This window comes from Panthera pardus, unplaced genomic scaffold (assembly GCF_024362965.1).
Source record: "Panthera pardus isolate Hobbes unplaced genomic scaffold, ASM2436296v1 HiC_scaffold_20, whole genome shotgun sequence".
In the NCBI taxonomy this organism is placed as follows: domain Eukaryota; kingdom Metazoa; phylum Chordata; class Mammalia; order Carnivora; family Felidae; genus Panthera; species Panthera pardus.
Window position 1 is genome coordinate 83,391,962 of NW_026526766.1, and position 23,027 is coordinate 83,414,988.

The 23,027-nt window shown below is 52.7% G+C and overlaps 3 protein-coding genes across 4 annotated transcripts; 2 read left to right on the forward strand and 1 right to left on the reverse strand.

Annotated features, from left to right (window-relative positions):
* Positions 1–1,572: 1,572 nt before the first annotated feature.
* WDR38 (WD repeat domain 38) lies at positions 1,573–7,213 on the forward strand. Of its 2 annotated transcripts, XM_019420653.2 has the most exons (9): positions 1,573–1,796; positions 2,339–2,459; positions 3,513–3,629; positions 3,710–3,807; positions 4,225–4,305; positions 4,522–4,653; positions 4,733–4,882; positions 5,312–5,359; positions 5,472–7,213. In XM_019420653.2, the coding sequence occupies exons 1-9, from the start codon at positions 1,647–1,649 to the stop codon at positions 5,598–5,600; spliced, it is 1,026 nt and encodes a 341-aa protein (XP_019276198.2). In that variant the 5' UTR covers positions 1,573–1,646; the 3' UTR covers positions 5,601–7,213. The 2 variants fall into 2 exon arrangements, with proteins under 2 accessions (XP_019276198.2, XP_053764253.1); XM_053908278.1 differs by having other exon boundaries at positions 5,312–7,213.
* RPL35 (ribosomal protein L35) lies at positions 5,905–10,126 on the reverse strand. The gene is made up of 4 exons (XM_019421166.2): positions 10,015–10,126; positions 9,440–9,576; positions 7,895–7,976; positions 5,905–6,087 (listed from the first exon to the last, which is right to left on the reverse strand). Exons 1-4 carry the CDS (start codon positions 10,015–10,017, stop codon positions 5,938–5,940), a joined length of 372 nt encoding a protein of 123 aa, XP_019276711.1. The 5' UTR covers positions 10,018–10,126; the 3' UTR covers positions 5,905–5,937.
* Positions 10,127–15,170: 5,044 nt separating this feature from the next.
* On the forward strand, positions 15,171–22,797 carry ARPC5L (actin related protein 2/3 complex subunit 5 like). The gene is made up of 4 exons (XM_019421165.2): positions 15,171–15,462; positions 19,756–19,828; positions 20,772–20,948; positions 22,241–22,797. The coding sequence occupies exons 1-4, from the start codon at positions 15,314–15,316 to the stop codon at positions 22,301–22,303; spliced, it is 462 nt and encodes a 153-aa protein (XP_019276710.1). The 5' UTR covers positions 15,171–15,313; the 3' UTR covers positions 22,304–22,797.
* Positions 22,798–23,027: the final 230 nt, after the last annotated feature.

Consider the following 23,027-nt stretch of genomic DNA (forward strand, 5'->3'; position numbering starts at 1 on the left):
CAGCTCTGGTGTCAAGCAAAAAGGTTTAAACTCAGTCAGCAGAGCATGCAACTCTTGATCTTGGGGGTGTGAGTAGTTCAAGCCCCATGTTGGGCATAGAGCTTACTTAGAAAAGAAAAGAGAAGATTTTAACCATAGCTCCACCTCTACCAGCTGAGTAGTCACCGGGCCTGGTGGACAAGGTCTGTTCACAGGGGTCTGGGAGTGATGGGCTGCACGAGGTTAGGTGGTTCTGGGCCCTCCAGGTAAAGCAAGAGCAGCCAGGTGGCTGGGGAGATGCCAGATGGGGCATGGACTGGGAGGGAGTTGCCTACGCAGAGGGAGTGGGGAGGGCCTGGGGGGCCAGATAGCTCTGAGGAACTGTGTTCGGCAGCCATGTCCAGGGATGGGGTGGTGGCCTCACAGGCCCAACCCAGACGGGTCCTTGAGGAGCCAACTCAGTGACCTGGGCCCTCTTGGAGTTAGGATGGGGGTGGCGCCGCCTCAAAGCCGCCATTGTCACCCCCTCTCCCGCCTGACTGTCTGAGACCTAAAATAGAGAGCAGTGGATCTCGTGAGAAGAGTCTGGGAAAGAGGTCTGGGGGGAGGGGTGTGAGTCACTGCTGGGAATCCTTGAGTTTGAGGCTCCCAAAGCAGCACTGCCCCACCCCCACCCCCAAGGAGCCTGGAATCCATTGGACAGTGGCAGACAGGGTGTCTCTGTTCCACCCCTGTGCCTTGTTGGGGAGGGACTGGGTCCTGGCCCCAGCTCTGCCACAGAAGTACTGGATGACTGGGCCAAATCTGCCCTCTCAGGGCCTCAGTTTCCCAGATGTACCAGGAGTTAAGGACCTTGGCATCTGCTTGAGACCCCTGGAATTCATGGCAGATGGTCCTAATATAGGCCCTCAAAGTCAGACAGTCATGGGTTAAGTCCCAGTTCGTTTCCTACTGCCTGAGTGACCTCGGGGAAAGTCCCTCTACCTATGAGTCTTCTATTTCCTCATCTGCAAAACGAACATTGAAACCAAGTCCTGTTCCTGTCTGGTTTCAGCTTCAACTATCCAACAAGGAACTTGACACCTCCTGGGGCCTCCTATCATGGCCTCCACATCCTCCACATCCTCAGATGGCCACATTTTGTGCTGCCAGAATGTTAACAGGGACTCCACTTTCTAATGCCCTGTGCCTTACACACACTACCTCAGGCTCGCCCCATTCTGGAGGGCAGATAGCATCGTTTCCTGCCCCCTTCATGGGAACTTCTCAGCCTCAGTACTGGGCACTCCAGGAGGAAAGGGGTCTTGGAACCAGAGCGGGCTTTCCTGGGCACCTATAATGTGCCACCCCACTGCGCACATGGGGAAAGCGGCTCCTCTCAAAGGGGTCTGGGAGCTTGCACGCTCTGCAGCGGGAGGCAGTGACGGTGTGTGGGGCTGGCGTGCCCTCTAGCGGTCGCCGTGCTCGTGGTCTGGCCCCGAGGTCGGGGCTGCACAAGGTCTGGCTGGCAGCGGCCAGGAGGGGAAGTAAGTACCTTCTCAGAGCCGCGGATGGTCCTGCCTGCCGCGGCCCCACCCCCCGGGGGCCGAGAACAGTCTCTCCCAACCTGTCTCTCCTCGTGGCTTCCCAGAGACCCTGCAGTGGCTGCGTGCTCCGCCCCGATTTCCATGGAGACCCCTTGTACACAGCTTCCTCCATCCACTCCACCTCAAGTGGGGCCGGCTGGCTGGACCAGCGCCCTGGGGCCCATGAACAGCCGGTCCGCAGGAACGCTGGCCGTGGGGAGAGTGAAATTCTTCGGCCAGCACCGCGGGGAGGTAAGGTCCGGTTGGGCTCTGCTGACTCTAGGGTCCTGGCTCTGGGTCTAGAGTGGTTCCTTATTCTGTCTAGTGTTCTCTGGCCCCCACCCAGCTCCAGAATGGGCTACAGATTCTAAGCTCTGGTTCTAGAGAGGGTGCAAACTCCTGGATGACACCAGTGTTTTGACTTTGGCTTTAAAATGAATTCAGGGCTTATATTTTGAACTCCTAGTTCTGGGCTTCAGCTCTAGAATGGGCTCTTGGCTCTGGGGTGCCAGGCTCTGGTTCTAGAGAAGGCTCCAGCCTCTACCTTCAGTGAGGACTCTCAGGCTTCAGGCCCAGGTTTTACAGGATTCCAGAGAAGGCTCCAAGCTCTTGGCTCTGACTGCAAGGGTGGTTCCTGCATTCTGAGCTCTAGTTGTAGGTGAGGCTTGAAGTCTAAGCTCCAACCCCAGGCCCATTGGGGCAGTGTTTGGGGCTGGCCCAGGAGTCTGGGGTCAGGCATGAGCAGACAGGTGTCTCTTGCCCCAGGATGGGACTACTCTGTGCTCTCCTTCCAGGTCAACTCCTCAGCCTTCTCTCCCGACGGCCAGAGGCTGCTCACAGCCTCTGAGGATGGCTATGTGTACGGCTGGGAGACCCAGAGCGGGCGGCTGCTGTGGAGGCTGGGTGGCCATGCAGGTGGGGCTCCTGAGGCTGGATGTGGAGACCAAGGCCCACGGGTCTGTCTGGCATTCTGCAGAGCCTATCACTCTGACATCTGAGCTGGGCATTCATGCCAGACAGCCTAGGCAGGGCTGGGGCAGGAGGGCAAGGACACAGGGCCTCTGACAGACCTGGACTCAGACCCTATTACTGTTTGTTTGTTTTTTTAAGTTTTAATTAAAAATTGGTAGTCTCTACACCCAACATGGGACTCAAACTCACAACCAAGATCAAGAGTCACATGCTCTACTGGTTGAGAGTCAGGTCCCCATTCCTACTGTTATAAATTGTTTAAAAATAGTTAACATCTTAACCATTTTTAAATGTTCAGTTCAGTAGTGTTAAGTATGTTCATTGTGCAGCTAGTCTCCTGAACTCATCTTGCAAAATGGAAACTCTATCTATACCCATTAAACTCCCCATTCATCCCTTCCTCCAGCCTGACAACCACCATTTTTTCTAGCTCAATGAATTTACTCTAAGTACCTTCCTTTTCATGACTTATTTCACTTAGCAGAGTGTTCAGCTGTTTAACCACTTTGACTGTGATTGTTATGTCATCTCTCTGAGCCTCTATTTCCTTCTCTTTAGAATGGGGACAGTTGCTCCCCTGTGGGATGAGATAATGCAAAGTGCCTCGCACCCAGTAAGAACTCAGTAGATAGAACTATTATAATTATTACTGAAACAAGAAAAAAAAATCTGGTAATTACAGGGCAGATTGAATAATGTTGTTAATAGGTAAAGTCCAGGACTGGGGAGCTCAAAGGAGGCAACAAACCCAGGCTGGGCTCTCAAAAAGTTTCTGGAAGGTGCCTGCATTTGCTTTTGGCATTGATTTTACAAATGGGCAAAATAAAGTTGGGTGTTTCAGGTCAAGTCATGGAAGCTCAACTTGCTAGATGGCTGGAGGGTGAGAGAGTTAGGAGGGAGGAGGGTAGGTAGGCGATAAGGCTAGAGAGATTGGCAGGGGTTGGCCTGCAAGGTGGAAGGCAGCACCCCATTCCCTGACCATGCCTGCTTACCCAGGCCCCATCAAGTTCTGCCGCTTCTCCCCTGATGGCCACCTTTTTGCCACGACCTCTGGTGACTGTACCATCCGCCTGTGGGATGTAGCAGAAGCCAAGTGTCTGCATGTCCTGAAGGGTGAGTGCACTGGGTGGGACTAGGACCAAGTAGCCAAACCTATGTTCCTTTCTAGACCCTGCCGTATCCTGTTCCACCAGGTCACCAGAGGAGTGTGGAGACGGTCAGCTTTAGCCCTGACTCAAAGCAGCTGGCATCGGGTGGCTGGGACAAGCGGGTGGTGCTCTGGGAGGTGCAGGTATGTGGAAGGGCGGCCAGAGCGAGACCTGGGACCTGGAGGAGACAACCCCCACCCCAGTGCCCCAGAAAGGTTGTTCCATTTTCCCCACTGCCCATGCCCACACCTGGCATCCAAGACCCCCTTACATCTGGCTGCAGCTACATCCCCAGCCACACCAGCCCTCTGTGCCTCAAGATCTCTGCCTGTGAGGGTCATGCAGCCTGGATTGCCCTCTCCTCCCCTCAAGGACCAGGTAACCTCCCCAGACCCTGTGTGATCACATTACCCAGGCAGCCCTGAAAGGAGGAGAAGTCTGACCCCTCCTTGGTCTGGGTCCTCGGTCTGACCCATTCCTGGTCTGACCCATCTGAGGCCTAGAACCTAGCACCACAAGGCTCTGGGCTACCCTCCAAAGCTCAGGGCTCTCTCCTGCAGTCTGGCCAGATGCTGCGCCACTTAGGAGGGCACCGAGACTCTGTCCAGAGCAGTGACTTCGCACCCAGCTCAGACTGCCTGGTGAGCCACATCTGCTTACTTGCTTGGGGGCTGAGCAGTGGTCAGAATTTCAGACCTTAACTGGGTGACTCTGCTCTTCTGAGCCACTCCCCTTATCTATAAGATGGGGAATTCAGCAGGGCTCACAAACTGCCTGCTTCCTGAGCCTGGCCAGCCTAAGAACCACAAAAGGTGGGCATGGGCTTGCTAGTTCATGCTCACAGCAGATGTCTGCAGGCCACTGGCTCCTGGGACTCTGCTATCTGCATCTGGGACCTGCGGACGGGGACCCCAGTGATCTCCCACCAAGAGCTGGAGGGCCACAGTGGCAACATCAGCTGCCTGTGCTACTCAGCATCCGGCCTCCTGGTGAGCTAGGTTGCCCTGGGTTCCAGGCTGGCCCTCTGCTGGCTACAAACCCATGGGCTTAGAGCTGTTTGCTGTCCAGGCTTCTGGCTCCTGGGACAAGACCATCCACATCTGGAAGCCTTCCACCAGAAACCTGCTTGTTCAGCTCAAGGGCCATGTCACCTGGGTGAAGAGCATAGCTTTCTCCCCTGATGGGTCACAGCTAGCCAGCGCTGGCTACTCCCATATGGTAAGCCCACCACCCCCCCTGCCGCCCGCCCCAGGCCTGTCCTCCTCGCGAACTCCTAACCCAACATCCTCCTTTACCAGAGCCCTCAGCATGGTCTAGAAAGGGCCACATCCTATTTGCCCCAAACAGGAAGGTGACAAGGACAGAACCCAGGTGCCCACCACTTCTGGGCACTAAGGTCTAAACTGGCCCAGAAGCTGCTAGTGACAATAACATTTCTAAGACACACCATAGCTTCAGGGAAAAGAAAACTGCACTGCACTGAATTTTCGCATCAGATTTTTATGCTGGGCATGTTAAATACACCTCACAGACAACAAAACCCAGACCAAGAGGTAAAGAGGTTGGCTGGGACTCACTCCAAAGTGGTTTCAAGGACGCCAGACTTGTGGGGTGAGGCCTCCCTCCCTTCTGCTTATTATTTTCCAGGTCAAAGTCTGGGACTGCAACACAGGAAAGTGCATTGAGACTCTGAAGGTAAGTAAGATCCACGGATGTAGCACCCAAGGGTGTAGGAAAAGGCCTGCCAGGGGAGGTTGGGGGCAGGCAGGACTCGCATTCCCAGAGCCCAGTGAAGTGCTTTCGGCAGGGAGTCCTGGATGTGGCCCACGCCTGTGCCTTCACCCCAGATGGGAAACTCTTAGTGTCTGGAGCTGCTGATCAGGCAAGACGCCAACTTCGATGCACGATCAAATCACCCAGAGCCTCTCAGATATAACATCACCACAAATGGCTCTTTGATCTCAAGCCTGTCTCTCCCTGCCCAGGGTGCATGGGACCCGGCAGGACGAGCCCCTGAAAGGACAGTGAGGGCAGCTGCACGCCACAGGCCCAAAGTAACCTTAACAGAGCACCCAACAGATCCCTGTGACCAGGATTGGTCACGGTCCCACGCCGGGGCTGCCAACAGCCGCAGGCAGGCCTGCCAAAGCCCCCAGGCCCCTAGCAACCACAACCAGGGCACGCCAGCCCACCTCTCCAGCACGGTTCGCTGAAACACCCGCAAACATGAAGCAAGGCCAGCCAGTTTGTTTGTGTTTTATTGATGCCGGTGCTCAGGCCTTGACCGCATACTTCCGGAGTGGGTACAGCCGCTCCTTCCGCTGCTGCTTCTTGGTCTTCAGGTTTTCCTCGTGCTTGTTTAGCCGGCGGCGCATGGCACGTGTCTTCTTGGGCCGCAGATCCAGGGGCTTATACTTCTTACCCTGGGTGATGGGAGAGCGCGGGGAATCTGAGCACCAGGGTTTTGGGGCTACTGCGGCAGTTAACGAAGCCTCCGAGGCTGGAACTAAGCGGCTAGCGGGCACGGGGAAGATGCTGGAAGTGCCTGAAGGGGGCCACTGGGATGCGAAGGTTAACGTGTAGACCTGAGCGTGAGGAGGTATAGGACCAGCCCAGTAGGGGACTGAGGCCCTGTGCTGGGTACCACCTCAGTGAAGAATCAGACCTGCTTAAGGAGCTCCCAACCCAGTGGGTAAGACCGCGCAGCTAACAAGCGGCCCATCGGTGGGGAAGAGGAGAAAAGATAAAGGAAGCTTCCACCTAATGACTGGAAATAGCCTACAAAGCAAGCAATCGGAGCGAACACCAGTTCCAAGGGGGAGAAAACGGGGCGCACAAAAACCCTGAAGAATGCCAGCTCAGGCGCTTTCTGGGAACTGCCAATAGTCCAGAGGCGGTACAGGCACAGGGCAGTGGTGTGAGAGCTAAGAGGGGGAACAGCCTCAGGGCAGAGAAGTGCAGAAACAGAAACGAGCTGCGCAGAGGAGGGTAAGCTCGAAGACGGGGGATTTGGAAGCATGAGTCTCTGTCCACCCATATCCATGTTATCCACAGCACAGGTCAGGGCCTCATCCATTTCAAGTTTCCTAAGCCCTCAGAGCTCTGCTGGCCAATACAGGCGCTGGCCACGCGAGGCCTACGTTAAAAATCCAGGCCTTCAGCCACCACAGCCACATGTGGCCATCTGTGACCGTGCCGACAGCACTAACCTAGAGACAGAGACCTCACCTTGACCCTTCCCCCCACCACCCCTGGACTGAGTGGTGCCTGGCAGGGGGTGAACTCACTGGAAAGACCGCCCACCACCTCTGCCATGGTCCCTCTGGAGCCTGATCAAAGTTTCAAGCCTGGGGCGCCTGGGTGACTTAATCGGTTAAGTGTCCGACTCCGGCTCGGGACATGACCTCAGAGTTCACGAGTTTGAGCCCCGCGTCGGGCTCTGTGCTGACAGCTCAGAACCTGGAGCCTGCTTCCGATTCTGTGTCTCCCTCTCTGCCCCTCCCCCACGGTCTCTCTCAAAAATAAAAAACATCTAAGTTTCAAGCCCAATTCTCAGAAAACATTCCCACACACACACAATGTACACACATTCAGGGATGGCGGCACCCTTGCCTGGCCCCCCCCCCCCCACCCCCTGCACATGCTACTATCCCTGGGGGCAGCTAACCCAGGAACACATGGCGGCTTTCAGCTGAAAGGCTTTAAAGCAGGGCTGAGGATCTCCCCAAGAAATCCCACCGGAGGACAGGGGCTTCAACCTGTGTCATGTGAGTTCCGGCCCGCTCATGACCTTCTCTTCCCGATAGCCAGCCCTGCTGATTTTGGACTTATCAGCTAGCCCCCACGATCACATAAGCCAATTCTCTGTAATAAGTCAAGTGCATGTCTACACACACATGAAATTTCCAACTGGTTCTGCTTCACAGCTTGAGCCCTGATAACCTTGCTCAGACTTACTCAGCTGGTGAGGCTGGATTCAAAACCCAAGGCTCCAGCCAGACTCTCACCACGCTGATTTCTGGACCAGTGCGGCCCCGAGGAAATGCAGACTAGTGCCAAGATGCTGGTTTGGAAGCGAAACCAGCTACAGGTTGGGAAGGCTCTGGAAAGCCCGCTGCCATGCACCCCAGCAGAAAAGAGCCTCTTCCTACCACCCTTTTGGCCAAGGAAGAGCTGGAACTTTGCCCCTGCAGCTAAGCATCCCTCCGACTCCCCCCGGCCCAGACTCACCTTGTAGAATTTCCTGAGGTTCTCTTTCTGAGTCTGGTTGATGACGGTGAGAACGCGGGCGATGGATTTACGAACAACCCGGCTACAAAACAGAGACATCAGTGAAGATGGTGGAGAGATACAGTGCCCCCCCTCCCCCAGGCATTTCATTCAGGACCCCAGATGTCCTAAGACAAGAGCGGTATTATTCCCCACCAGCTTGTCCATATTCACCCGAGGTGCCTAACCCAGCCCAGGTGATTCTGGGGGTGAGGTCTGAAGACTCTAGAAGATGGGTATCCCTCGAGTGGGGACAGGGAAGGGCTGGCATACCCAGTGCTTCTGAGAAGCTGTGAAGTATTCATTCATTGAGCAGAAGCAGAAGGGAGATCAGGAAAGACCTTCCACCCCAGGCCATATATCCTGACAGCTACAAAGACCTAACCAAAGTCAAAGTCGACTATGGGAAATCATGCCACAAGCTGGGCAACAAGTTTAAGGAGTCACAGGAAGAGCCACTTGTGGGGGGGGGGAGCAACAAGACGTAGGCCATGGGGGGAGAGGATGAACATAGGAAGAAGCTGGGAATAAGTGATTTGTGGTCAATGTTGAACACCAGGCATGCTGGGGGATGAAGGAGGGCCACTCAGTAGACAGCTGGTAAACAGTCTTGAGGGCTCAGCATGCAACTTGCTTGCGTGTTCCCCAACTCATCCAATCCCCTCCCAGCACTGCGAGTTGGTTGTTGGGGGCCCATTTTACAGAAAAGCAAAACAAACTAAAACAACAAACCAACTCTGAGTGATGAGTCAGCACACCCATCGGGTAGGATGTGGCAAAAGTGGAATCTGTGCCCAGTTCCACAGACTCCAAACCCATGTTCCTTTCACAAGTCCTGATTCTTGATTCATGTAACTAAGTTAACTCCAACTTAAGGGAGAGGTGGGCACAAGGCACTGATCTACCAAGTGAGGGAGGAGGGCAGGGAGGACCAAGTGCTGGTGGGAGAAATGGGTCCGGTTAGGCTTTTCAAGGCAGCGTTAAAAAGGGGCTTCAGGGGGGCCCCTAGGTGGCTTAGTCCGTTAACAATCTGACTTTGGCTCAGGTCATGATCTCACAGTTGCTGGGTTCAAGTCCTGCCTCAGGCTCTGTGCTGACAGCTCTGAGTCTGGAGCCTGCTTGGGATTCTGTCTCCCGCTTTCTCTGTCTCTCCCCTGCTCTCTCTCAAAAGTAAATAAACATTAAAAAGAGATTAAAAAAATAAAAAAGGGGCTTCGGGGACAACCTGTTCTTTCTTCAACCAGAGAAGCTGAGCAAGGGCACTCCAGGCAAAAGGACAAAATGGTCAAATGCAGATAAGAAGAAAACCACACAGCGGGTCTCCCAGGCAGCTGGGTGTGAGCAAGGCGAGCCTGGAAAGGCTGGTTAGGAAGGGCATGACATTCCAACCCACGGGTCCATGAAACGGACATTTCCTTTAGCCAGCTTCGAAAACTGTACAAATGCTTCCAAAGCACAGGTGTCCCCCACACCGAGAAAACCGTGGTCCTGCCGCCCCTCACTCACATCTTGGAGAGTTTGGAGGCCGCCCCGCCTGTCACTTTGGCGACGCGCAGCTGGGACAATTCCACCTTCAGGTCTTCCAGCTGTTTAAGCAGCTCCTCCTTCTTCTTGCCGCGAAGGTCTCGAGCCTTAATTTTGGCCTGTGCGCAATCAAGGGTTTGGGTCAAACACCCAGCAAGGTTGTCTCCCCTTCCCAGCGGCCATCCTCCCTTCCGCCTGCGCCGTAGCCAGCCCCCAGAGGACGGGCTGCGAGCCCGGCATCCCTCCCCGAGTCTGTGCCTTGGGCAAGGAAACTGAGGCCCCCGCAGGCGCGCCCTCGCCCAGGTCCGCTACGAGGCTGGGCCGCTGCTCCCATTCAGCAGACAGAAAGACGGAGGCGTCGGCAGCGCGGGCTCACCTCTCCAGGCCCAGGCCAACAAGGGAGAGGGCGGGAGACCTGCTGTGGCGGCGCTAGGCCACTCGGCACGGCGCCTTACAGGCCCGGCTGACAGATGGAACCCCAGTGCTCACCTCGAGCTCCCCACCCCAGGCCCCGAGCCCCACAGCGCGGGGATGGCACCCGATTCCACCGCCCTCACCATGTCTACACAATCTGCCGCCGCGCCGATGGAAAGAGGCCGAAGGAAAGAGGAAGCGGGCGGGGCTGACCTCCACAACTACTGCCGGGTGGCGGCGGGCGCGGCCAATGGCTCCGCCCCGAGGGAGCCCTAGCTCCGCCCCTGACTCCAATCCCTACCCCGCCGCGGGGAGCGCCGAGGTACCGCCCGCCCAGTTTCGCCCCGAGGAGCCCCGCACCTGGGATTACTCAGGTCTTCATGTCTCCTGAGCAGAGCAGTTGGGGAAACCGAGGCCCAGGGTGACTGGCAGCTTCCCGGAGATGGCACAGTGAGGACTCGAATTCGTCCATTCAGTCATTTACTCGTTCATTCATTCATTCAGTAGACCTTTGCAGGTCGCTCCATTTGTGCTGCCTTGATCTGGGCGCCAGTGCCCTGGGGTTGGAGGGGATGAGGGTTTTCAAAGATGAATGAACCCAACTTCTGCCTTGAAGGAATTTAAAATCCGAAGAGGGCAGGGAGAGGCGGAATCAGACAGCTATACCCCCAACTCCATAAACGTTCCAGTGGAGGCAGCACGTGGCAGGGGAAAGCATTCAGGGCCTTTTTTTTTTTTTTTTTTTGTTCGCTGGGACTCTTGGCAGATCCCTTCCCCTTTCTGAGTCTCAGTTTTCTCACCTGTGAAATGGGTATTTTTTGAGGCTTACGAACACGAGAAACTCTTAGCACAAGATCTAATGCACAACAATCGTTCAAAGTATGATTGACATTAATATTCCCTGTGGAATGAACACTTGAGTTGGGCCCTGAAAGTTAAAGGAGAATTCACAAAGCAGGTAAGGTGCTCAGGCTTTCTGACCAGGCAGTTGCCCCAACCAGCAAACGTGAATCACTCCAGTGTCACTCCATTGCCATGTACAAATATGAACCAACACCTTTTAGACCACTAGTCAAAGCCAGGTTGCCCCTTTGTTACTGTCCGGTTCCAGGGAGGCTTCTTCCATCCCTTTATTGGGTTCTACCCATGATCCTTAGCTTTTGACTAAATTAGTATATTATCTCCCTTTTGTGTCCCAAGCTTTCTTTTTGTTTTTGTTTTGTTGTAGTCGTTGTCTTCGTCATCGTTTAATTAATTAATTAATTTATTTATTTTCTAGTAATCGTTACACCCAATGTGGGGCTTGACTCACGACCCTGAGATCAAGAGTCATGCTCTTCCAACTGAGCCAGCCAAGTGCTTGATGTCCCAAGCTTTCTGTGCAATCCTTTCTTTAGCCCCAAATATACTGAATTAAAATGTTTACAGGTCCAGGTGTCAGAATGGCTCAGTCAGTTAAACGACCGTCTCTTGATTTCAACTGAGGCCATGATCTCAGGGTCCTGAGATTGAGCCCTGCCTCCGGTTCCATACTGAGATTCTCTCTCTCTCTCTCTCTCTCTCTCTCTCTCTCTCTCTCTCTCTCTCTCTCCCTCCCTCGCTCTCCCTCTGCCCCTCCCGTACTAGCGCACGCGCTTTCTCTCAAAAAAAAAAAAAAAAAAAGTTATAAGTCTGTCTCCACAACCAGCCTGTAAGTTCCCTCTGGGTAGAACCTTGGCTGACACTTGATTTAGTTTATCTAGTCTTCAGGCCCAGCACATGGATGCTTGTTGGATGAATGAATTAATAAGCATTCCACAGACCATGGCTTCCAAGTAGATGGGTATGAGGAAGAGAGGGCAGATGGAAGGCAATCTTGGCATGGATTAGTCTTGAAAGAAAGTTGAATGGTGCGAGGGGACTTTGCTGTCATATTTTCCAAATGCTTATAGTTCTTTTAGAAATGATTATGTGCATCTTTCTTAACTTGGAAGTCATCTGTTACTCCCTTGTTTCCTTTTTTTTTTTTAATTTTTTTAACGTTTATTTATTTTTGAGGCAGAGAGAGACAGAGCATGAACGGGGGAGGGTCAGAGAGAGGGAGACACAGAATGTGAAACAGGCTCCAGGCTCCGAGCGGTCAGCACAGAGCCCGACGCGGGGCTCGAACTCACGGACCGCGAGATCATGACCTGAGCCGAAGTCGGATGCTTAACCGACTGAGCCACCTAGGCGCCCCTCCTTGTTTCCTTTCATGCCACATCCAAACACCAGCAGATTCTGCAGCCTCTGCTTTCACAATAACCTAACATCTTCCCACGACTCTTATTGGCACCTGTCTGGCCCGAGCTAACCATTGCCTGTCACCTGGACCATTGGTGTCACCTTTTAAATCACTTCTCTAGCTCTTATTCCCATATATTCTCAATACAGCTGTTAGAGGGACACTTTTCAAGCTTAAAGTCAGATCACGTCACTGCCCAGAATCTCCAGTGTTGTCCCATGAGTTTGACCACGTCCTTCCCTCAGCCTACAAAACCTCTCCTGCTTCCATCTCTTCTCACTCTTGTGCCCCAGTATGACCCGTTTCCGGAATATGCCACACCTGCCCTGTCTCTGGGCCTTTGCTTGGCTTCCTCCTTCACTTCCTTCAGGTCCCTGATGTGTCACCTCCTCAGAGAAATCTCTCCTGACCACTTTACCTAAGGTACTGTGAGGCCCTGCATGGTTTTATACCCTCAGCACAGTCATCCCTGACATAGTATAGATTAAAAAATTTTTTTTTAATGTTTATTCATTTTTTGAAAGCAAGAGAGACAGAGCGCAAGCAAGGAAGCAGCAGAGGGAGGGAGACACAGAATATGAAGCAGGCTCCAGGATTTGAGCTGTCAGCACAGAGCTCCATGCGGGGATCAAACCCACAAACTGAGAGAACATGGCCTGAGCTGAAGGTCAGCGGCTCAACCAACTGAACCACCCAGGTGCACCAGGATAGTATATATAGATTTATTAAATTCTGACTCCCTGCCTGGGAGATCCAGTCATAAGCAGGGCCATTATTTCAGTCACCAGTTTATTTGGGGGCTATTTCCTTACATATAAATTAGGCATTTAAGAAAAGGTTTATTTATTTTTGAGAGAGAGAGAGAGTGCAAGGTGGGGAGAGGCAGAGAGAGAGGAAAGGAATCCAAAGCAGGTTCCAGCTGTCAGCATAGAGCCTGACTTGGGGCTTGATCTGATCTTACAGTTTGTGAGATCATGGCTTGAGCCCAAATCAAGAGCCAGATGCTTGACCGACTGAGCCACCCAGGCACCCCTAAAATGGGCATTTCTGGCTTAAAGTTCCTTCTCCCCAGGCTGTTCTGGGGATATGAATTTCTGCTGTCATGTGGCCTGCCTGGGTCACAAATATTCCTTTCAAGGTATGGAGCTGAAAGGCAGGAGGGCTTTGCCTGTTTCCAGGACCTCTGAGACTTTTATTCAGCACTTATTTCCCAGTGTAAGAGTCTGGACCTTTAGCACCTGAGATTAAGAAGTATCATAGTGGGGCGCCTGGGTGGCTCAGTCGGTTGGGCGGCCAACTTCGGCTCAGGTCATGATCTCGCGGTCCGTGAGTTTGAGCCCCGCGTCGGGCTCTGTGCTGACAGCTCAGAGCCTGGAGCCTGTTTCACATTCTGTGTCTCCCTCTCTCTGACCCTCCCCCGTTCATGCTCAGTCTCTCTCTGTCTCAAAAATAAATAAACGTTAAAAAAAAATTAAAAAAAAAAAAAAAGAAGTATCATAGTCTGGCAATATTTTTTTTTTATCTATAGACACAGTTCAATGAAAAGCATTTGAAACAATAAAAACGAGTCATACTTCTTGAACTATTGACCTTTATCAAAAACAGTACAATTAGGGGTGCCTGGCTGGCTCTGTCAGTAGAGCATGCAACTCTTGATCTCCAGGTTCTAAGTTTCAGCCCCACGCTGGGTATAGAGATTAATGTGGTTTGAAGTATTGGGTTTTGGAGCCCACAGCCAAGAAAGAATTCTTGAGATGTCTTCAGTGCAAAAAGGTGGTTGTATTAAAGCACAGGGACAGGACCTGCAGGCAGCGTTGCACTGGGATTGCGAGGAGTGACTGATTACACACTTGGGAGCTGGGGGAGGTAAAGGCGAGGGGAAGTTTTGGAAAGGATTTTCATATGCTAAGAGCCTCACAGGATCCTGGAGACCTACCTGTGGTCAAGCTAAGGTTGTTTTACCTTCCAGCAAAGTATTAATTGGGTTTCTGGGAGAATGTAGTACTTTGCCTGCCTCAAGTATTTGTTAATGGGCTGCAAGTTATAAGGAAATTTCATTTTATCTACATTTCCTTTTGCCTGTTTCCCACATAAGAGATTACTTAAAATCTTAACAACAAAAAAGTACTACTCTATGAAAACAAAGACCCAATTTAATCTAAGGTTAAGGCCTATTAACAGAATCCCTCAGCCAACAGCCCACTCAATCTTGGCACCACAAAGTCATTCTTGACTCTGCACTACGTCCCCCCAGCCCCATCTTTCCCCATCTCCTACTCTGGGGATTCAGCTTTCCATCAGAATATGCCTTTCCAGCCAGGACCGGCTTCTCAGTCCCCAGGACCTCGCCCTTCCTGTCAGCATGGGGACCACAGGGTCATGTCCCTCACCTCCCACCCACCAGGTCAATGTGACTGCTACACCGGAGGTTGCCTAGTCCAAATATTTTCATTGTCTTGTCTGTCTTCTGGATACACTTTAAACGTCTGTATAGTCTCCCAATTAACAATAGAATCACTATGTACAAAGCAGAGGCGACTTCCTCCGAGCAAAGTGGTGGCGTTCAAGGCTCCTAAGATTGTAGAATTAGGATCCCCCTCCCCGCCTGCCCCCCCATTCCGTCACTTCCAGAGGTAGAACTACTACTCATCCCTCAGCTCGAAGGTTTTTTTCTCAAAGAAGCCTGCCCAGCACCCGACAGCCAGGAGCCTTATCCTCAGGGCCCCGTGCCGCACCCCCCCTCCCCCCCGCGTCCGCGGCTATGCCGCGCAGGCCCCTTCCAAGGCCAGGGGCTCTTCGGATTCAGGAGAAGCCGAAGAAGGAGCGCAGTTATAGCGTCCACGATGTTGGGACCTGTGTGGGGACAGGGCGCCCACTCAGACAGCAAGACTGGGGCTCCCCGAAGATGAAAGTCCCGCTGAAGGCCGTGGGAACGACTATAAGGTGGATTCTCCAGCGCTTCCAGCCAGTCTCCTACAGGGCTCCGCCCCTCCCGCCCACCGGCACTTCCGGTTCCGGCGTGGCCCGGAAGTGGGCGGACAGCGGCGTCTGCGCGCGGAGGAGGTGGAGGAGGCGCCCGGCGGCCGCTTCCCGCCCCCGAGCCTGAGCCGGTGCCGAACGGAGTAGAGCCGAGGTCGGACCCGGAGAGGAGGCGGCTGAGCGGGCGCCGACTCCCCGCCATGGCCCGGAACACGCTGTCCTCGCGCTTCCGTCGGGTGGACATCGACGAGTTTGACGAGAACAAATTCGTGGACGAGCAGGAGGAGGCGGCGGCGGCGGCGGCCGAGCCAGGCCCGGACCCTAGCGAGGTGGACGGCCTTCTGCGGCAATATCCTTAACCGGCGCGGCGGGCCGCGCTCCCCTCAGGCGGGCCTCCCTACTCGTCTCACCCCGGGGCCCCTGAGGTCCGTCTCCCAAGTCCCTTCCGATCCGGCTCCCCTCGAACCGGGTTCCCTCAGCCCGGTATCCCCCACCGCCTTCCCTCCGACCCGGGCTCCGGCCCTCGGAGGTTCCCCCAGCAGTGTGGCTCCACGAGGCCCCTAGACCCTGGTGGACCCGCCGGCTCGCCAGGCTCCGAGGCACGCCCGACTCGCCTGCCGCCCGCAGGCCGGCCCCGCACTCCTCCGCGAGGCCTGCCCTCGTCTCCCCCGGTGTCCTCATCCCCTCTGACTGACCGTGGCTTGGGCTCCCTATCACTCCGTCCCTCCCTTGCAGGAAATGGGGCCATTCTCGAGCTTGATGGGAGGGAGGGGCAGAGGTGAGCCCCCGCTGAGTAATTGAGCAGCCTGGGTGGCTCCTGGGCACTGTCCTCTTGGGCCGGATTGCAGCACCACAGGAAAATAGGTGGGTGGATGGCTGTGGGGAAGAAGGGACCCAAGGGGGAGCGAAGGCTGCAGCCCTAGCCCAGCCCTGAGGTCAGAGATTGTGCACCTCCGACCCCAGAATCAATCTGACCCTCCAGGTTAATGCCACTGTTTTGCACCTGTCCTCAGTTTCCTATGAACACCTTGAGCTGTGGACCTTGATGGTCTCAGCCACGTTCAACAAGTGAGTTTTGGCTTCCTACCCGCAATAGCCTTCTTGTGCAGGAAGCAGTGGGAAAAACTAGTAGTTTAGAGCGAAGAAAAACCAGACAGTATGAAGTGAAATGTAAAAGTAGAGCCTCATGACTGGAAATGACTATTCCTGTGACCACAGAGAGCAAGCATTTAGAAAACAAGATTAAAAATAGAGGTGGTTGTCACAGCCCGCTGGGTCCCTTAGCAGTTTGAGCACAGGAAACTGACTTATTCTCACAGGAAGGATTTTTCTTTATTCAAATGGTGTTACAGGAAGTGCCTGCCCCTCCCCCACACTTGCCAGGGCAGGGTTGGAGGCTCATGCTGTATATAAATCAGATTCTGAGTGTTTAATCAGTTGACTCAGCTTGGGAAGTCAGGCCCGTGGACTACCTTAGGGAGGAGTCCTGCAGTGTTCCTCCAAAGTGCCTTTGAAACAAAAACCTTCAGACTTTCTTTGTTTGAACAGGAATGTGTTTTCAAAGGTGGGGATTCAAACTTGTATTTCCTGCCCCATCAGGATCACCCTGTTTACCCCATTGGTGAATCAGGGTCATGAGAAGGACCCCTCATGAGGGAAGATTGATTCTGCGTTCTGATGCAGAACCTGGCTCATGGGCAGGCAATGCCAAAAAGACTCCAGGGTCAGGCGTGTGGCCGAGAACTATGTACAGATGGGGAGAACAAGGTCTGGTTATCTGAGGTGTTGGTCCTGATGCTGCAGGGACTTGTTGAAAGCCCTCTCTTGCTATGCCCCTAATGATAGGTTTCTTGAGGCTGCTTGGAGGCCTAGGTTTAGCACATCCAGTGGGTGCAGTTTCTCCACTAGTGGCTGTGTCAGAAACCTTGTTACCATGGACAGTATACCTCTTGGGATTGGGGAAAGGGAGGTTAGCAATGAGAACTGAAATCCTGGCAAATGTGGGGCCCAGGGAAGGAGGAGGAAGGAGAACTAGTATTTACTGAGTCCCTATCATGTGCCAGATATTGGACTTATAGTGATATTACTGAGTTTAAACTATAGAACAGGCTTCTAATAGAAGAGTCTTAGAACAAAGTCCAGAGGAAGGGGTAGAGGTTGGTTGATTGGAGTGGGGAAATGTAGGGAGGAGGAGGAGGAGGCCTGTCCTACTGCTGCATAGGGAATTGAGTCATGGTAGGGAATCAGGCAGATGAAATAGAAAGAACATGGGCTGTGTATCAATGCAAACCTCACTCTGTCATGCTATAGCTATGTGACCTCACACCTTCTCTGAACCTCAGCATCCTCTTCTGTGAAAAGGAGGGGAACCATGCTGGCCTTACAGGTTCCACGGGAGCATCACGGAACAACATTGCAAAAAACTTCACAGTACTGGGCACACAGCGAGTGCCCTAGACATGCAGCTTGGGTCTGTGGGTAGAGTGACAGCAGGGGATTAGAGAAAGAGCTTGGCTTTGGAGTTGGGCATCCTTGGGTTTGAAGGCCGGCTGGACAGCTTAACTTTGTGACCTTGGGCAGGTCATTTCCCTTTTCTGAGCTTCAAATCCATTGCCTTCCAAGTGAGAATAATGATTCTTGTCACAGAGGGTTGATAGCAGTAATGAGAGGACATGTGAAAGCACCTGGTACAGGATAAGGATTTTAAAGTATTCCTTCCTTTTCTTCCTCACTGAAGAACTTTCTGGTCCTCAGGAACAGGTCCAAAGCAATGGTTTTGAGCAGTTTTGCACTCTTTCTTCCCCCTGAAGAAATTTGGCATTGTTTGGAGACACTTTGATTATCACAACTTGGAAATCCTGCTGGGATCTAGTGGGTAGCAGCCAGGGATGCTGCTAAATATTGTGTGATGCACAGGGCAGACCTCACATCAATCATGTGGTCTAGAATGTTAATGCTGTGGTTGAGGAGCCCTGATCTAGAGGAGACAAGGGGGCGCATTCCCCAGCCTGTTCTCTAAGCTGAGCACTGAGGCCAGCTGGATAAATACCGTGCCCTCCCTCCTCCCCAGAACTCCCCAAGCTGCTAAAGGCCCTCCACCCATCAACATCTATAGCGAATGCTTGGTAGGTTGGCACTACAGAGGTAACTAAAGGGTGACTCTTTTTGTCCCTGGGGACTAGTTACCCTGCCCTTCCCCATCCATCTCCTGAGTGATTTTGTTTGCCAGCCATGCTGGTTAGCAAAGAGAGTCAGCCTACATTTCTTTAAGCTTCTGAGACTCTGCTCATTGTTCTGGGACGCCAAATCAGAACTGTTTTCTAAGGTAGAAGTTATCAGTGGCTGGTACCAGACTGGCCCTCGCTTGGCTGAGGGAAAGGAAGTCCAAAGCCAACAGATATAGGGGGTGGGCCGTCTGTCCATTGTGGAAGGTGGATCAGGGCCCAGCAGGGGCCCGGGGAGCTCAGCCAGAGTGGCTCCTGAGTGGTGTGGGCCCAGCTCCGTCAAGATGGAGCCCACACTAGGGAAGATGGGACTAGGCGTTGCTCCGGAGTCTCTGTCTGTTCACATGTAGGTATCACTGCATGAACAGGAGTAGAGACCTGATTGGGTAGAAGCCATTCCTTGTTCTATTTTTGAAGCTTTTTGGCTGAAGCCAGTGTTTCAGATGAGGAAATGAAAGTTGGCTGATGTAATTCAGTTTAAAATAGGTGTCACCTTTGGGGACCTAACCCAGATTGTCATTTTCTTTTGAGTGTGGTATATTTGGAACTCAGCAAAGAAGGTGTCAGGATTGCAACTAAGGTTGCGGGGAGGGGAGAGGATCAACTCATATTTGGGGGAAAAGCTTTTAGATTAATAAATCTCCCTCCTAGTAGCAGCTGGGACCTCACAGACCTAAGTAGGTCTTAGAAGATAGAAATTTTAGGGGCGCCTGGGTGGCTCAGTCGGTTGAGCGTCCGACTTCAGCTCAGGTCATGATCCCACGGTCCGTGAGTTCGAGCCCCGCGTCGGGCTCTGGGCTGATGGCTCAGAGCCTGGAGCCTGCTTCCGATTCTGTGTCTCCCTCTCTCTCTGCCCCTCCCCTGTTCATGCTCTCTCTCTGTCTCAAAAATAAATAAAAAACGTTAAAAAAAAAATTAAAAAAAAAAAAGAAGATAGAAATTTTAGCACATCTTAATTTCTTTAGCAGTTTAACTGAGAAAACATTGGATTAAGAGGAGATCTCCGTTTGTGCCTTCATTCTTCTCCTTTGAGAATGAGAAGATGAGAATGGTAGCCGCGCACTGTTGTCAGGACCCAATGGGGCAGACGTGGTGCCCAGGACCAAGCAGTTGTAAGCAAGCTCCGTCAGGTTTTGCTGCAGGTCACCCCAAGAGGGCACTTGTTTCCAGGGAGGGAAGGAGTGTCCAAATGTGTTTTAGGGGGCGGCGGAAGGAGGGGCTTGCACTGTTGGCAGAGGTGTCCTCTCCTCTCTGTGGCTCAGGAAAGCCACAGGCTACTCTCTGAACGGGCTGTGGCCACCTGGAAGCTGCGGTGGGAGTATCTCTTGACTCCTCCCTTGAGCTGTTTTTGAAATGAGTTCATTAATAAAAGTGTGAACATGCTTGAGCCTAGCCATCCTTAACTGGTGGTGATGCACAGGGGACATGCTTCGGGCATTCCATGCAGCCTTGCGGAACTCTCCCGTCAACACCAAGAATCAGGCCGTGAAGGTAAAGGGGGCTCTGCTGCAGCTTTGCCGGGTGGTGTTGGGACCAGGGTTGTGGTTGTCCGTGTCCCCAGCTGAGCGTGACTTCCACGGGGCTTCAGACAGCATCTATTTAGTGTTAGCATCAGTGAGTTTCTACTAAGGGAGTGGGTTGGCACTGGCCAGTGCTTCCATGGAAGCCTCCTGGCTGGCACTCCTGACATCAAAGCTGTCGGTGTTTATAGTAAAAGCTCCCCAAAGAAACATTCACTTCTCCCCAGAGCCTCATGGGGTGAGAAGTCGGCCCAGCCCTTGCTGCTTAGCAAAACTATAAATTAGCATGCCACGTGGGACTTAGCAGTTTCTGCTTTAAAGGTTATCGAATAGGCTTTATTTGCATAAGTATTTTCAGTGCTTTTAAAATTTCCTGCCTTTTAAAAACAAGGTGAGAAGATACATTTGTGTTTACTGCATCACAGCTGTTTAGAAGCTGTCTAAAATTTGGTCCAGGGAAAGGGGTCTCTCTCAAGCTGGGGTTTTGCTGTCTTGTCACAGCATCTTGATGTAATCAATGGCTGCACCTCTCAGGCAGAGGGAAGTGGCTTCTGTGTTACTGGGGTGAATGCAGAGGGAAACTGCAGCCTAGTACACCTGTTCAGAAAGTAGATCTCCACAGTTAGGATCTTGTGAAATCTGAGGCTTTGCAGGTATGCTTCTCTCTGACAAACCACTTACTCCCCCAAGATAAGTGGGATAACTTATTAGCATGAATAAGGGATACTTGAAATTTAAATCAATAAAGGTATTTCAGCCCACTTAGTTTTTAACCATCCCAGACAAATTAGAAATTGGGCAGTGTTTCTAAGAGTTCTGACCACTTGGTTTGGTATTTCTGTGCCGGTCTTGGAGGACATGGATGTGCCTGGGCTGTGGCTCTGGGTGTCACTCCCTTTCTCTTTCCTTTATAGGAACGAGCCCAGGGCGTGGTGCTGAAAGTGCTTACAAATTTTAAGAGCAGTGAAATTGAGCAGGCTGTGCAGTCACTGGACAGAAATGGCATTGACTTGCTAATGAAGTACATTTATAAAGGGTTTGAGAAGCCCACAGAAAACAGCAGTGCGGTGTTACTCCAATGGCATGAAAAGGTAGGTGAACACACTGCTCATGCGGGCAGCTCACGGACTCGCCCCAGTTCTAGGGTTCAGATCCGCGGGCTAGAGCTCCCACAATAACATAGGACAGTCTGATTGTCATAATAATAAGGGGCCACGCCTAAAGCAACCTGGGACATCTGATCACTTCTCCCGTGGAAGCACTTGGTAGGGGTTCACGGTCTCTGGTAATTGCAATTACTTTAGCTGCTGATTTATGCCGGGCATGTCGTGGGGACAGGTGACTTGGCATGGGAAGAGGGACAGGGAGTCCCAGGTGGGAGGGAGGCAGGCTTGAAGCTGGGGCTTCATAAGACTTTAGTGGAGGCAGCTGCTTTGCATTGGTGGAGGTGGCGGTTGGGGGGCTCTTAAGGATGCAGGCTGAGCCCCTCGCTAACTCTAGGGGCTTCCTGCTGTGCTGCAGCTTCACTAGGCCAGAGAAGGCAGTGGCAGAAACCTGAATGTTTACTTAATGGGGCCTTCATCCACCTGAAGCATAAAAAGCTGTGCCTGTCCTTTGTTCAGGTCGTTAGAAGAGCAAGCCGTTTCATCTAGCCCGTGTCCTGCCTATGCACCAATGTCCCCCTGCCCTGTAGAACTACAGGAAGCTCGCTTATCAGTATAGGAGACCAGGCTATTCCCAACACGGTATCTAAAACTCTCCATAAAGGTTTTGAGGGGTCAGCCACTTGGGCAGCCTTGGTGCTGTGCCGCGGTGGTGGCCTTTGGTCCTGCTGTGGGGTGTGCTGTGCCTGCTCCGTCGGGAGGTGAACTCCTGGGCTTGGTGGGGGTAGCTCTGGTACTCGGGAGCTGAGCAAGCCCTCTGTGTGGTGGGGAGGCCAGGCCCTTTGGTCCCTTTAAGGCAACTTGGTGCCGAGCCCTGCTGGCATTTCTAAGGAGGCCTCAGGGAGGCAGCTATAATGAGCTCGTGTCTATTTAAGTGTCTAGGGCAGTACCGGCAGGCCGGAAACAGCTTGTCAAAAAGGGAAACTTGGGGGGCTGTGCTGTGTATGTGCTTGGTAACAGTGTTCTCAAGCCCAGCTCTGCTGTCTCGAGCTAGCAGCTCTTCGGGACCCCTGGCTCCAGGACAGGGCTCCACGCCTAGAATGGGGGCTCTCTCGTCACCTCCTTAACTGTGCTGTTGCAGGAACCCTTTTTCGAGAGGGTCTGTGACGCGGTGGGACCTAGGTCTGGGAATGTGCTTGGTCCCTTCTTCCCTGGCAAGCCAGGCTCCCACGTGGCCAGCCATGTCTCATTTCACTCCTTTCCTTTTCCTGCCCCCACAGGCATTAGCAGTAGGAGGACTAGGCTCCATTATAAGAGTTCTTACAGCAAGAAAGACTGTTTAAAAAAAAAAAAAAAAAAGGACTCATGTTACCTTGAGAAGAATTTTGGATGCACAGGCTGATGAAGAAGGGATTGACAATGGACCATCTTCCTAGGAACTCCCAGCTAAACTATTTCAGGACATGCATCAGCTGAAGTGTATTTTATTTTCAAGGTGGAGGGAGAAATCGTCTGTTTCCTAAATCCTTTGCAGGATCTGATAGTCTATGCCTTTGTCCACAAGTAACACAGAACTGACATTGTAACTGTCTCCTGGAGTGGCTGGCCAGCGTTGGTCAGGTGTACCTGTGTGCTCTGCCTCTTTAAAATGGGGGAGGGACGACTTGGGCAGGTACAGATCCAAGGGCTGTGGTAAAAGGGAGAGCTTGTTTTTTTGAAGTAGTAAAAACTTCAAGGGTTTGTACAGACATCCCGTCTTCCCAGAGAAGACGGGCTCTCTTGGGTTCATTGTAAAGTGCCTGCTGCATCAATAAAGCTCTTGGCTTATTAGTATGTACTTTGCGGTGTGTTTCATGTATGTAAAATGAGTAATGAATGGGACGGAAACGAATGAGAACTGATGTGGAGGGGTGGGCGTGTCCCTGGGGCGCTGTCCCCAGGGAGTGAGCATGGCGGTCCAGCCCTCTTGCCACAGCAGGACCTCAGGCCTGGGCTCAGCACTGCTGGCTGCTATGGAGAGAGATTTTGCCGAATAACTATTTATTGGTTTTACTCCTTTTGATTTGT